A 15700-nucleotide genomic window follows, 5' to 3' on the forward strand; every position below is an offset into this window, starting at 1 on the left:
CTTGGGTTATTAGCCAACCTGTTGACCAGAGCATAGTGGGGTTAAGAGGTCAAAGTAATTGACACCTGTACTATCTACAGCCCTTGATTTGGTTTCTGCAGATATTCAAAAACTACTCAGAACTGAGTTAACCCTTTTCACCCCTGTAGTCGATAGCGTGATAGTAATCAAATAGAGGTGCACATCATATTCATAAAAAATAATGTGGATAATCGCACTATACCCAAGAGATGGTGAATTAATCTTTTGGATCTTGTTGCAATGGAAAGTATTATATTTTTAGTTCAGAGACAATACAATTGGTCTGCTTATCTGAATATTTGCTTAATTTATCCATTAGTTTGTCATAATATTTAACTACAGTATCTAACTCTAGAGGTGCATATATGTTAAGGATCCATTTCAGTAAGGTTACTGGTTTGTTCAAGGATAAACACATTCCTGAAGGTTTCTTTATTGTTTTCTACATTTACCTCTTTCTTCCAGTTTCTCATACAATCTTGCCTCTTTCTCTTTGCTGCTGTACGAAGCTTCTGTAATACTGTGTATTAATAACTTTCTATATAATTATGAACTTTAAAAGAACTTTGTAAATCTCTCAACCCCGTATCTCTGATGTGTGTATCAATGCTGCTGATCTACCTTTGTGTATTAAATCTAAACCTGATCTCAATTTCCACATAGCCATAGTATCGAGCAAAGAGTGGAACAAAAATACGTGAGACAAAGAGGCCTTTGAAATCTGCAGTTTTGAGACAAATACCTTTTAGATCCAGACCCAAAAAAGTCAACTAGCTACTCTGCTTCCCATCAGAAATATGAAAAGTGTATTTCATCCTCTGCACCTGACTTCGAGACCCAGCTTAACTCTCTTGACAGATTAGCTCAGCACATTTTATCTGTTATAAAAACATACACAAAGATGTACAATATTACATAATAACTGTTTCTTCACTTGCCCCAATTAATTGCCTTATTAAAAGAGCTGGTGAAGTCCTCATTCCTCATACTTCTATGTATTTTTTTCAGATTTAATCTTTAGCAAATGGCCACTTTGATCAATGTATCAGTTTCTCTAAATTATCAATTTCTCCTGCTGTGAGTAATTTAAAAAAAAATCACTTCTTGTGCAGTTTCTATGAGTAAACTAAACTGTCTATGGATACCATCTACTATCACAGAGCTCTTATGCACCTGAGGGATTTGCATAAATATAATGTCTTTGTTTAATTACTCAAGCTGGAGAGATTTAATTTAAATCAAGAATTGGCATAAAACATTGGCTAAAGTATTTAATTTAAAAGTTACCTGCAAAGGATTTCTTCAATGTTGCACTTTATTAGTTTGTATGATATCTGAAGAAGGTTTGAAAATATTTGGGTTTCCTCCCCCCACCCCCATTTGTGTGTGGGGTTTTTGTGTTTTCATCTCAAAAATATCAAGAACGTGTAGTCTTGTTTTCTCTGGTTTTGCTTACGGTCCTCTTAAAAAGATTAGAATATGCTTATTGTAAATTCTGATATCTTTAATTGGGGGGTGGGGGGAATGCAGAAATTTTAACAAAGGCCTTTCTCCAAAATGTTAACAATTAACAAAAACATCCTCAACTTTCACTCGCTTGATTTTGGCAATGACATGTCAGTCAGTCAGTCACCATAGAACCTTTCCAAGGCAAACAAAATCTGGATTCCTCCTTTTCTAATAATACCTTGAGTTTTACACTGTTCAGGTGATTTGTCCTGAAATACCAAAGCAGAGCTAACTTGGATTATCATAAGTCTTTAGGAATAGTTGGACTTGTGTGTTTAAACCATTCAAGGATGAATACAATTTTTCTAGTTGTAAAAGAAGTAAAATTATTTCTAAAAAGAATCCTCTTAGGCCAAATGCTGCCTTCAGAGTCTTCTGTGGACTCCTGATTCTCCTCTGAAATGTGCAAACACAGCAGGAGTAAACCATTTTTTCTCCCTGAATACACAGCATACCCAAATATTTGAAGAAATTAGCTTCCCACAGGATGATCCACTGTGAGTCCTTTCTTGCCTTAAGTGCAAACCACACCCCCTCTAGGTAGTCTTCACCACTACCATGCTTTATTATACTGTTCCAGCAGGCCACTGCCTGTCGTGCTATTTGCATATTTACAAGTCCTAGCCAGCTCCTCCACTTGCTTCTGGGAAAGGGAACAGTGGTAGCTGCAGCCAGCTCTACCTTCCTTCAGGCTCTCAGCTCCTCCTCCTTTCAGGGCTTCCTTCCTCCTTGTTTATCATGCTGGGGTTGCTTCCCCCTCTAATTAGCCCTTCAGCTGTATCTTCGCTTTTAACTGATCTTCTAATTAGGTCCCAGTTAGTTTTATATTGATGGGAATTTGAGTGACAGGGTTCTGAGTCAGCTCCTGACTCAGCACATCTATTACACAGCCTTAGTTTATTAGCATTGCATTTGCCAACTACTTGATGTTCCCATTAGGAACCCTGATTTTCAGGGACTGCTGATTTTAATTCACATTGAGGTGATATTTGGCAAGAGTCTGCCCCGGGGCTCATTGTTTGGGAGAAGCTGTAGCTTATTAAACAGCATTTAGTTAGATGAATACAAACGTAGCATACTTCTTTAGTACTCCTTTTCTTTTTGCGAATATAGACTAACACGGCTGCTACTCTGAAACCTTCTTTAGGTCTTGTTCATATCCTTGACTAAACGTAGAAACAACTTCAGTTAGTTCTGTTATAAAGTATGGGTAGTGTGTGTCTGTATCTCTGAGAGCAAAGCTGAGACTTCAGTAATCTTTAGATGACTTTAGACTTGATATTATTCTAAAAATGCTGGTGTGTAATTTTTTTATGACTGATTTGTAGGGATTCATTATACTGCTTGAAATATGAAAACTGAGGATTTGCACAGCCTGAGTATATAGGTTACAAAAAGTATGCATTTTTAACTGTTCTTCTGACATTTCTAGAACTGTGGTGTCCCTTTAACCTATGTCTGTATCTCTGGGGTGTAATTCTGGTCACAGTATAATCAACAGCAAACCTCGTTCTTTAAACTTGAATTCACACTGCATTTATAGGAAGTCATAGAGCCTGATCAGTCTTCTGCTTACAACAGTTGACTTGCATTTGTTGAGCATTTGAGTTGTATGCTGCTATAATTTGAGAGAATAATCAGGCCTGTGCAGTGATCCCAACTGTTGCATTGTCAATATAGTAGCCATTCCCTTGGTGACCAGAGTAATACAGTTAGGAACTGTAGACCTAAGAGGTTACTGAAAATGTCTCCCCTGATTCCAGTGCAAGTGCCGTTGCTGGGATTTCCAGAGAAGAATTTTATGATCTTCTACTTTCACTGATGAAAGAATCAAATAGGCTTCTCTACATATTCAAATCAAGCTGAGAAATCAAGGGACACTTCCCTGGAAATTAATATAAAAGTAAAATGCCTCCAAATATCCATGCATTCAGAACTTGACCCTAGCCGTTTTTCTATTCCACCTCCAGTGTGACTGCTGCTAGTTGGGAGCAGTGAGGGAGGAACTGAGAAGAGTGTAGTTGTCAGTATTCAGTGCAATGCAGGGATCTGTTGTGTTGTGCCCATTGATAATGGGAGGGGTGCTATGTACCTCATGATCAGGCTTCTCAAACTGTGGTACATGTACCACTGGTGGTATGTGAGCTTGATGTTTTGTCTCTTTGTTTAACAATATTTTTTTTTAAGAAGATGGTACTTGAACCAGTAAAGTTTGAGAGCCACAGCTCAGATTTCTGCTAGTTGGAGGGAGGCAGAGAATTGGCCACATGGATATTTAAGTATATGATGGGTGTTAATGAAAGGCTGAGGCAGACTATTTAGCATCAGGGAAAGGAGGGAAATGATATTTAATTGGCACCTGGTCTGGGATGACAGCGATTTATTTTTTTTTTACTTTTAAATCTCCAGTGTGTCATCTGTCTGCCAGGCAAACGTGTAAAAAATGAAGCTACCTATTTAAAAACAAACAAACAAAAAAATCCAATGTAGATTCAAAATGAAGGCTGTTAAGGTTAAGGCTTCCCTCTTCTGCCACTGATCCTCATTAAGAGTTAGTTTATGTCCTAATTTATTGACAGTGTGCAGGATATTCTGTGTAAGCTTTATTTGCTAAAGATAATAGAATTATGAAATATATGCCAACTTAATTTTTTTAAACTGTGAAGTTTTGAAATACACTGGGATTTTTCCTTTGTGCTACTTTTTTGTTTTGTGCCAGAGTACGTACATAGAGGTGTATTCATGACCCCCTCTAATACCTAGGCACACGAGGGTTTGTGTTTCCTCTACATTTTCATTCTCTAGGGTAATATCAGGGATTTGCTTTATTTTAGGTGTAGGCTTTATATACTTTTTAGTTTTTTCTTTAATTTGGCTATTTATTACATGTGTTGCTAGTTACCTGCAATGATCTAGGAAATGGGACCTTACTTTTTTTTTAAATGTCCTGTGCCATTTGAGTGTGTCTTATGTTCTAGATCTCTCCCTTGTATCTTTGCTGATCATTTTTATTTATCTTTGCTCTAGGAATTTGACATGCATGATGGAGGTGAAAAAGGATGAAAAACAAGCTGCTGTCCTGGACAAAGGTGAAGAAGATGAATGTTTAGTAGAACTTTATTACATTGGAACCATGTTCTAAGTAATTCTTCTAGACATCTTTCATAAATATTTTATATATCTACAGAGACTGATATGACTGAAAATTTGGCTCGTAAGCAATATATGCTGGAAGAAGCCTGCATGGAACGTAACATTTGTTTTAGTTCAGATTATGTGAAAAAATTATAGACTTCTACCTATTATTATTTATTAACCTTGCATCTCAATTCAGCCACACCAAACTAGTCTTTAAAGTGAATAGAAGCAGAGCCTTTGTGGATATTTTTATTGAACATGACTCATGGAGAAGAGCCTGGCTCTGAGATGCACCAGGATTCTGTTGTTCTAACTTACCTAGAGGGATTACTAATGCATCAGGCAGCGGGAGGCTCAGGTATTCCAGTTGACAAAAAGCCTACTGGGCATAGTGGAGAGGATCAAAACTTTAAGATTTCTGGAAATATATTCCCCAACTGTCAAAGTAATGGTCCAGTTCTTAACACACATACATATCAGGGATCTGGCATGTTGCATCTCAAAAAAGCAAGACTATTACAGTCTTCTGAAGACTGGAATGCAGCAAAGAGAAGGCGGTTGTCTGATTCCATTGTGGATTTGAATGGAAAAAAAGAAGCTTTGTTAGCTGGCATGGTTGAAAATGTGCCTAAAGGCAAACAGGATAGCACACTACTTGCCTCTTTGCTTCAGTCATTCAGCTCTAGGCTGCAGAGTGTTGCTCTGTCACAACAGATTAGGCAGAGCCTCAAGGAGCAAGGGTATTCCCTCAGCCATGATTCTTTACAAGTGGAGAAAGATGTAAGGTGCTATGGTGTTGCAACTAGTCGCTTGAAGACTCTGCTGAAGAAAAGAAAAGCAAAAGATCAAAAGCTGGACACCACTCTGCCTGATGTAACAACGAACCTGCCTAAAGAGAGGTTTATAGAATCTCCACATACAGGGCAGAATGGACCCAAGGTGGTGAATGAGCCTCTGTCATGTGCTGCAAGATTACAAGCAGTTGCAAGCATGGTAGAGAAAAGATCTAGTCCTACTGCTTCTCCTAAACCCAGCGTAGCTTGTAGTCAGCTAGCTTTACTTCTTTCAAGTGAAGCTCATTTGCAGCAGTATTCCAGGGAACATGCTTTAAAAGCACAAAATGCAAATCAGGTAGCAAGCGAGAGACTTGCTGCTATGGCCAGATTACAAGAAAGTACCCAGAAAGACCTTGGCCATTTCAGTGTGTCAAAAGGAATGCCAAGCCATTTTAATGGTCAAATGAGATCATCAGCAAAAACAATAACTAGCAAGAGCAATATGGCACCATTTCAGAGCCCCATTGGAATAGTTCATTCTCCTCCCAAAAATGTAGGATACAAAAATACATTGGAAAGAAACCATTTAAAACCATCTCCCAGCAACAGTTTGCTGTTACATCTTCTTAAAAGTCAGAATGCAACTAAACAAACAAAAGGGCATGAGCAGAATGAGAGGTCGGGTATTTTTGAGGACAGTAGCACACCAACTACTGTGGATGAGTATTCAGACAACAATCCTAGTTTTACAGAAGATGACAGCAGTGATGATGAAAGTTCCCATTCTAACTGTCTTCCTATAGATTTATCTTTCAAACAGAGGACAGACAAACAAGATTCTGGACAGCCTGCTTCTCTAGATAATCTGAGTCTGCCATTGTTTCATAATTGGGATCCAAAAATTCCATGTCTAGATAACAGTATGGAGAATAAAGAAGATAAAGACATTCCTAAAGGTTCTAAACTGAATCCACATCAGAAAGTAACACTGCTTCAGTTATTACTTGGGCATAAGAGTGAAGATAAAGAGAAAAATACAGACTCTCAGGGACCACACAGTACAGCTGATGTGGCAACATTTTCTGTACAAACTGGTAAGAGGACTCCTGTGACAGAAAGTTCCAGTGCAAATCGAAGAACTCCATTAAGCACTCCACCTTTGCTTATTTCTACAAAAGCAGACTCTCCTATAAATCTCTCCCACCAATCTTCTCTAGCAGTCAAACATAATTCACCACCATATGCTTGCAGTGTCCAGCCAGAGAGGTTAATGAATCCAGCATCTAAACATTTGATAGATCTTACAAAAAATAAAGAACTTCAAGGAACTAAAATGAACAGAAATGAAAGTGCACAAAATTCTGCAGCTTTCAGTGCCAGCAAGCTGTTGCAGAACTTAGCTCAGTGTGGAATGCAGACTTCCATGTCAGGTGAAGAGCAAAGAACGAGCAAACAGCTGCTAACAGTAAATACAGATAAACCTATAGGGTTGATTGATAGATTGAATAGTCCTTTACTCACAAATGTATCAGGTAAATTTGAAGAAAACAACAAAATATTCAATTGTCATCCTACACCTACTGAACAAGGACTTCCTAGTTCAGAAATAGAAAATCTCCTTGAGAGACGCACTGTCCTTCAGTTGCTTCTGGGAACCCCCAATAAAGGTAAAAGTGAAAAGAGAGAGAGGATGCTTTTAAAAGATGAAAGCTCACAAGAACAGGTGGATAAGGCTTTGAGTGAGCAAATATTGACTGTGAAAATAAAAACTGAACCTTGTGAAGAATCAGATGTTCCTCATAATCCAAATGCACAGCCAATAAGAGAGAGTAAGGGTAACACATTTCAAGGAATAGCTCGTTCAGTGCAGAGAAACACAGGTGCCTCTCCGGCATCTGAGGACTTGAAACCTGAGCCTCTTTCACATGAAGATTTTTCTTTTTCAAAAAATGGCTTGTTAAGTCGATTGCTGAGACAGAATCAAGATAGTTACCCCGTTGATGATCTGGACAGAAGTCACAGAAACAGTGAACTGACACTTCTAGACTCAAAGAGCCTTTGCACCATTCCTAAGAAGAGGAAATTTCATACTGAGCCTTCAGAAAGTCCATTAAAAAAGGTAAAAAGTAATGTGACTGATGCTTCAAACAATCACATGTCTCCTGCAGAGACAGTGTATCGGCCTTTGCTTAACCAGCAAGAGCTGAAATTCAACAGAGGCGATCTTGAATTTAAATATACTGCAGGTCATGGTTCGAATAATGAAAATGAAAATAGGAGTTGGTCTAGAGATAGTAAAGGCTTTAATGTGTTGAAACAACTGCTTCTCTCAGAAAACTCTGAGAGAGATTTTTCACAGCATAGGAATAATGCAGTAACAGAGGGCAAGAAGAAAGGAAACAAAAATAATGTAGCAAATAATAAACCCGAATGTAGCGTTTCCTCAATAAATGCATTAATGGGAAATCCTGTGCAACCAAACAGTTGTGTAGATCACAGGACATTTCAGTACCCAGTAGCAGTGAAAAGTCCTGCTAGTTCCCCCTTCTCTGAACATTTGGGATGTACAGTATCTAGACCTGAATCTGACCAATTTAGTGTTTGCCCCATACCCAGTGAAAAAGGCCCCATCAGATGGGTTATCACAGGAATGGACAAGGGTGAATATGAAAAAGACTCCCCAAGACTAACCAAAACCAATCCAATATTGTATTACATGTTACAGAAAGGAGGCAGTTCTGTTAGTAGCCAAGAAGCACATGATAAGGACATTTGGAGTGAACCTTCATTTACGGAAAATTCAACTCCCGTTACAATAAAGGAGGAGTTATTACCTGACACAGAACCTAAAATTCCTTTTCATAATTTAAGAAGCCCTTACAATAGCCATATGGGGAATAAGAGCTCCCATCAACACAATGTGAATGGAGAAGTGTATGGACTCTTGGAAAAGGTGCTAACAATCAAAAAAGAACCTGAGTGAAATATACAGCCAACAAATGAGTTTACAATCAGTGGGTTTGAATCTGTGTTAATAAAATTAAAAAAAAAAAGTATGAACTGGAATACTGTATAAATTGAGCATGATTTGAGAAAAGCATGGTCTTATTGAATCATATTTTCATTTGAGAAACTTTGTATTTCTGGTGATATTTAAAAACATGTAGATATTTTTGCTTTACCGTAGATAGTCACAAGGAAACTGAGAGTTATAAGCTGTACAAGACACAATTCTGTATGCATCAAAGTAAGGTATGAATAGTCTGTGACTGAAGTCTTATTTGGAACAACAGGTATTTAGGTATAAAATAAAGTAAGCATACAGCCAAGGTGGTGGTAATGCATTCTGCTGCATTTCATTCTTTCCACGTAGTGTGTTCCCTTTTTTTGGCGGTTTAAGCATAGAGACAGTGTAACCTTTGATATGTGTTTAATACGTTTTGTGAAACTTTAAGAATTTTTTTTAAGAAATGGAACAGTCCATCCAGGGTAGTAGTAGAGTAGATTTAGTAATCTGTCAGTGTTTGTTTAATCAAATGCACTGAAATGTAATTTTTAGTGCTTCCAAATTTTGTGTTTTTATTATTTAATTATTTTTGTGATTTATCCCCGAATCATGGTGTGGTGGGGGTTTTTCCCCCCCCTTCCACTTGCTTTTGACTAGAACATTCTGCAGAACCCGGAGTAGTAGTCATATAAAATAGGGGTTATGATTAAAGATTGTTTGTTTTCTAGGTTTTCCTAGCGTTTTATATAAAAAGCAGATTTTCATCTACACTGTTTAAAAAAAAAAAAAAAAAAAGTCTTTTTTTGGTCCACTTTTACCTGTTGCTTCCCCTGTCTTAAGCCAAGTCAACAGTCAATATTAAGTTGACCCAACTATGTGTCTCAGGGGTGTGACAATTCCACACCCTTTGAGCAACACAGTTAAGATGACCTAACCTCCAGTGTAGACAGGGCTAAGTCAGGGGAAGAATTCTTCCATCAATTTAGCTACCGCCTCTCACTGATAGGAGAACCCCTCCCATCAGTGTAGGAAGCGTCTACAATGCAGTTGTGCCACTAGGAGTTTAAATGCAGACGTATAAAGGGAAGGTAAAAAAGTCATCTTATAATTTTGGAATAAACAGACCCGTCTTCTGTGGCCAGAAAACTGCCATTGATACCAGTTTGTGAAACACATAAGAAAAATGTTTTTTTAGCACCATGTTGCTTCCTGTTTAAAAGAACAGTTACGGTATTTATATAATACATATTCCATACTTCAGTGGAAATTGTGAGATATTGGTGGAAAACATGGTGGGTCTTCCTGTAACTGCATATTCTGCAAACATTTATTACTCTGTGAGCAGCTGATCTGTGGTTAATACACTGGCCTTTCATCCCTGAAAACCTAGATTCAGAACAATTTGTTAGGTGTCACTGTGTGTGAAAATAAGATTGGTGGTTTTGTTCTATTCCATAGTGGATATCATCTCAGAAATGGCCTGTCTCCTCTGTTCCCCTGCCTCCACCCAACGTTTTGTAATGTTGGCAGCATTTTTTCAAAATCGGCCTTGGACTGGAGTAGTGGAGAGTTGTAGGTCAAAGCTGAGATGCATTGAAAGCATTGTTGTCGTGGGAAAAGCTGAGCAGCACGCTTTTTCTGGTGGCACACATGAATGCCAAGAAGCACCAAACGTTCATGGAAAAATGCAAAGAATTACCTCCCCCCACTCCTCCAAAACAAAAGTAACTGTATTAATAACCATAAGTACTGCTGAACCTAATTTATCCAATACTGGATCATGTTCTCAATAGCTGCTTATTTCATTGAAAATTCCCTATGTTATGAACAAAATCCTGATAATATCTAGATAATGAAAGTTGTAGTGTGTTAGGGAACACAAATATTTAACAGTGCCCTATACAAAACATCCCACAAGGTATAGAGATTTATAGAGGGAATAAAAAATACATTTTTATGTTGTCTGGGCAAAGCTTAATATATGCTTGAGCTGTTTGAAGGAGATATGTATTTTAAAACTTTCACATGAGTCTAATATTTTAAATTTCATTATCACTAGCCTGACTTCAGCTATGCAGTAAATTACAAAAAAAAAAAAAAAAAGTGTTTTGTTTGTCTTTCATAGTTAGCATTTATAATAAGTGGCCTGCTGACAAATAAAATATGTCATAGAAATTAACAAGGTAAACTATATTTTAGATTATTGCCATTGGAGTTGAATCTTTTTATATGAATCAGCCTGACATAAATATTAGAAAAAGATGGCATTTTGTTCCATCCATGAAACATGTCTCTTAAAGTCTTAAGTGATTATTTTTCTTGAAATTACATGTATATAGCTGTGAAATATAGAATAATAGATGGTCCCTAGAATAAATACAACGATGTAGTTTACTTGAGGAGCACTGCATACTTCATACACAGTAGGAGGCAGCTTGAATGTGAGTGAAGTAGATGTGATTGGAAAACTTCTATCATAACAAAATTCTGATGAAAAATGGGGGAACATCAGACTTCGCTGTCTTCTAACCAACCCTAGCAAGAAGTGAGACAGAATCCCCTAGGGGGTGCTTACCTTGTATTTATTCTATGGTAGTTTATTGTTATTTATAATATATACTTTTTAAACTTGTTTTCTAAAGCTTATGTGACATTTAAGTTAAAATGTTAACTGTTTTAACAGTTAACAATTTAGCTTTCCTTTTAGATGAGGTTAATGAAAGAGAATTAAAACTCTCAGACGTCAGTAAATTACAATACAGCATAATATAATTTTAGAACATGTTGATAGAAAAATCTCACCCATGGCAGAATTTGCAATGATCAGTAAGACCCTAGAAAAGAGGTGAGGGCACTCTTCTGGCACACAGTTCCTGCTAAACTGGTTACTTAATACTGTTTGGTTAGCCACTGGTGGATGGGGCAAAACTATTGTCTACTTTAGCTTCCCAAATACCAATGTGATTCTTGCCTAGCAACGAAAATTTTAAAGCCTGGTTTGCCCCTATCCATATTGGCAAGCTGAAACCAATTGGAAAGGGTTTAGCTGAACCTAAAAGGCCTGATAGCCCTCTCTGTTAGCTCTCACCCAGGAGTTACAGGGGAGGAGATCACTAAAATTCTTCTTATGGGTTTCTCTTCCTAATTGTTCCATCAAACAGCATGCAGGGGCAGGGTTTGCTTCACCAGCAATGGATTCTGAAGGATCAGTGATAGACTAAGATCATCCATACAGAGGCCTTGTGTTTCTGTGTTTCTGCACTTTCTCACAGCTCTATCCTTAGTAATCCTCAGCCCCATGACTAGTAGACCCTTTCTTCCAGGACGTACGAAGTTGGTGGCTTTCTCCACTACCGCTCCTCAAATAGGGGGTTCCCAGTTGTGGGAGTGGGGGACAAAAGTGGGAGAGGAAGTGGTTGGGGTTGCAACTTGACCCTTATTCTTCAGACCTGCATGGAAGGAGCTTAAATTATCATACTATGGATGAGAATAGTAGTCTAGGAGGGGGGTGCAGGTTTGGTGAATACTGCTGTGGGAGCTGACTAACAAACTCCAGGTTTGCAGCACCATGGAGGAAGAGGGGCTTGCACTGCAGCTACATAGGAGTGTAGAATATTCCTGATAGCTGGGGTGGAGAGAGCCGAGAATTGCACTAAGTCTCGATGGGAAATGAGGTATGGAGGACTGAGGGCAGAATTGCTGTTTCTGGTTTCTCTTCTGCCTCAGTTTTAGAAGCATAAACTGCTAAGGTGCATGTGACCATAGAAAGAATAAAGGTTAGGGAGGCTTCCACTGATATGACTAAACCATCATTTCAGGTGAAGCAGTTTATGAATATCAGAAGATTGAAATGGAATTCAGCCATATTTTTCACTTGTTTTAGCCATCTATTGTTTATAACACTTTAAAATGTTTAATTTACAATTAAAAAAAAAAGATATGAATGATTTAAAATTTCCCTGCTAAATGTTGTCAGTAAAAGAGTATTACAGCTCTCATTGACGTCTGTGAAATATTACCAGTTTGTTCTCTGCAGCATTTTACAGAGGAGTAAACTGGTAAGTATATATTATATATATTTATATATGTAAATAAATTGACTTGTTAAACATATAATATGTTGAAATTGGTTTTTAAAAGGTGATGTAAATAGTGGTTTCCTTAATGAAAAATACATATTTTGTATTCTAATGGAAAGGAAAAAACCTTCTAATCTTGTTTTTGGTTATGTATATTCCATGTATAAGTGTAAATATGATCACATAGATTTAAAAACTTTTGCATGTAAGTATACAGTTGCAAGTCTGGAAGAATGTATAGAAAATACCTTTTATTTAAAGTTGTGATTACCTTCTGCATGAAAAGTGCATGGGGGACCCTGTGCATTGGCAAAAATGTCTTAAAGTCAGGTCAGTTCATCAAAACACACAACAGTATTCCATTTCTGGACATGACTTCTGTTGTGGTATTTTAGCTTTGTGAAAGAATGTGCTTCAAATCAAAAGGGTCTTGAAAAAAACCTCAAAACTACTTTTAAAGCATAAAGAACTCACACAATTCTAATCGGTCATATACGTTTTGAACTCTATTTTAAATAATTGAAATATTGTACCAGGAGTATTTCACCATTTTAAAACAATGGAATGACAGTTCTCATTGCCATACATAAGAATTCTGGGGTTTACTGCAACCAAGTTTGTTGTGATGTGTTTTCAGGAATATAACTGGTCTCATTTTTTATTAGAAATTAATTTCTTCATGTGATGTCACAAACCTGTACATACTGCAGAGTGAAGTTTTTTTTAAAATCTTTCAGTGTTTACTTCCTGCAGAAAATTTGAATAAATGAGAAAAATGCATTGTGTTGATGGTTTTTAAATCTACTTTACTATGTGTCCTTTCTGTTTTGATTCTTCGTGGTCCAGAAGCACCACACTAGTAATGTAAACTTTCATCAGCCAAAAGTAACTGCAGGATTTCAAGGACCCCACATTTTCTTCAACCAAATATGCAGTAAGAAACCAATGAAAATTGGTGGAAATGAGTTAGTAAAACAGATAAGATTCTCAGCCTAAGATTCAAGATAATTTTTAATTCTGATATGTGTAAATGTCCTCCGTAATTGTTACTGTGAACAGCAATAACTGAGGGGTGCAGAATATTGTGTTCCACCACAGAATTTTAAGCAAGTACTAGAAGAACTTGTTCTTAGACGTACTGTATGTGGAGTTGCACAACTGCAGGAAAGTAATTCAGATTCAGTTTAATTGATTATACATTTTCCTTGTCTGCATTGCCAGACAGGATGATAAATATCTGTTCAGAAGACTCTGTCAGGAAACTTCATCTGGAAAGTATGACGCAATGGGGCAGGACAGATCCTTCTTCCATTGAAGTTGATACAAAACTCCATAGATTACAGTGCGGTCAGACCCTTATTGCATGTAATGCCTTCTTGTTCTGAAGGATCCCAAAGCACTTCGGTACCCTCACAGAGCTTCACTGGAGTCAGTAGTGTTACCATGACATTAATTGAGCAGGCAGATAATTTTGCTGGCAAATTATGTGACCCTAATTGCTAATTTTTTTTTCAATTTTTGGAGTCTCTACAAGAAAATCTTAATTTCTTCGTACAATAACTTCTCTGGGGCTAAACACACGAAACAAAAGGTGTCTGATGTTGAAGTAGGAAGAAACTAGAGATCAATAGGATTCTGAATGGGCATCGGTAGTCTATGCAGAGCTCCGTTGCTGGTTTGAACAAACGTTTGGACTTACTGAACAAAATGCTGCTAGCGTTCGGTGATCAAAGAGAATATCTTCGATAATATCTACACCCATACAAGTTTTCTCTTCCCTCCAAACACTTTTATCACACTGAACACTCCACAGGGCTGTTTGTTTCTGGTAAAATATGCTCACCTTAAACCAGGCAGCAAGACCAAGGTTTTTCCATGTGAAACTGTGATTCATTCAAGCTAAATGGTGGGGGAAAGCAAGTAGGGGCAGGATGTGGCCCTTCTTGTTGTTCTGACACTGACTGAGGCATCGGGGGGGGGGGGGGGAGTCTGTAGGGGTAATATCCATCACTAACTGGTTTGTTTTTGACCATTATAAAAGTGTATCCCTTTGAAACAGTATTTAGAAGGTACAGTGTCAGGGCACAGAAGGTTTCCATGCTTGTTAATTCTCATACCACCAGCGAGAAAGCACAGTATGGACAGCGCCTGCTGCATCCAGCACCTGGTCGGCCATTGAGACTTTGCGTACCTTCAATTCATAGCTATTATTTCCAAATTTCTGAGGGGTTCCATGAGAGAAATAACTTTTCTAAATGCGAAACTAAAACTTCCCGGCAATTGTGCCCATTAGATAAGCTTTACGCTACAATTTGTGATCAAAGTTAGTATTCTTGGAGTATATGCTTCCAGTGTGAGTCACAGAATGAAGGGTGGTGATGGGAGGCCTTGGGATTGGGGGTACATCAGTCACCGTTCACTCTGAGGTGTTAGTTAATTTTTCGTCTGCTCTGATCTAATTATTTTGAACAGTTCCACAGAAAACCCCACAGGTGGTGATCACACCTAGTACTACTACTCAGGGAATTCTATGCCAGAAAAAAAGTGCGCAAAATATTTTAAATTTCTGCAAATTCTATTTGTCAATAAATAAATCTCATCCCCCTTCACCCAGACCCGGGAGGGGTGGGGGGGAAGCTGAAGGGTGATCTCCCGCCTCTGTGCAGCCAGTGGTCTGTGCTCCCAACAGCCATGCTGGAGCCCCCCAGCTCCACCCAGGACATGGGCTTAGTGGTGGGGCTTCACCCAACCCTGATACAGTGCAAGGTCCAGGCCTGCCCCGGAAACGCCTTTGGGGCCCTGCCCTTCCACACCAGGTGCACCAGGTGTGGATAGGCAGGCCAAGCCTGCCAGATCCAAGTGTGTGGAAGGGATCCAGGTGTGGGGTGAGAGGGTTCCATGTGGGGCAATCTGGGTGTGGGTGGCTCAGTGTGGGGTTTGGGTGCGGGATGGGGGTATCTGGATGCATTGGGGCTTGTTGGGGGATTCCAGGTTCAGGGGCAAGGGGACTTGGGGGTGGGGGGGGTGTCCAGGTGAAGGTGTTTGGGGCTCAGCAGGAGGGTCTGGGTGTGGGGGATTAGTGGGGGCAGATAGGGGTGCTGGGGGAGTGGGGCATGGTGAATGGGGGTCCAGATGCTGCTGGTTGGGGGTCTGGGTGCAGAGGGCTCGTC

The 15700-nt window shown here is 38.7% G+C and overlaps 1 protein-coding gene across 2 annotated transcripts in view; it reads left to right on the plus strand.

Moving 5' to 3' along the window:
• The window catches only part of NRIP1 (nuclear receptor interacting protein 1), a 93308-nt gene extending 79980 nt beyond the window's left edge, over positions 1 to 13328 (plus strand). For both annotated transcript variants that reach the window (XM_074971449.1, XM_074971456.1), the window contains exon 3: positions 4558 to 13328. In XM_074971449.1, coding sequence (XP_074827550.1) covers positions 4927 to 8427 — 3501 coding nt within the window. In that variant the 5' untranslated portion in view covers positions 4558 to 4926 and the 3' untranslated portion in view covers positions 8428 to 13328. The remainder of the gene's footprint in view (positions 1 to 4557) is intronic.
• Positions 13329 to 15700: the final 2372 nt, after the last annotated feature.

Source organism: Natator depressus, chromosome 1 (genome assembly GCF_965152275.1).
Source record: "Natator depressus isolate rNatDep1 chromosome 1, rNatDep2.hap1, whole genome shotgun sequence".
In the NCBI taxonomy this organism is placed as follows: Eukaryota; Metazoa; Chordata; order Testudines; family Cheloniidae; genus Natator; species Natator depressus.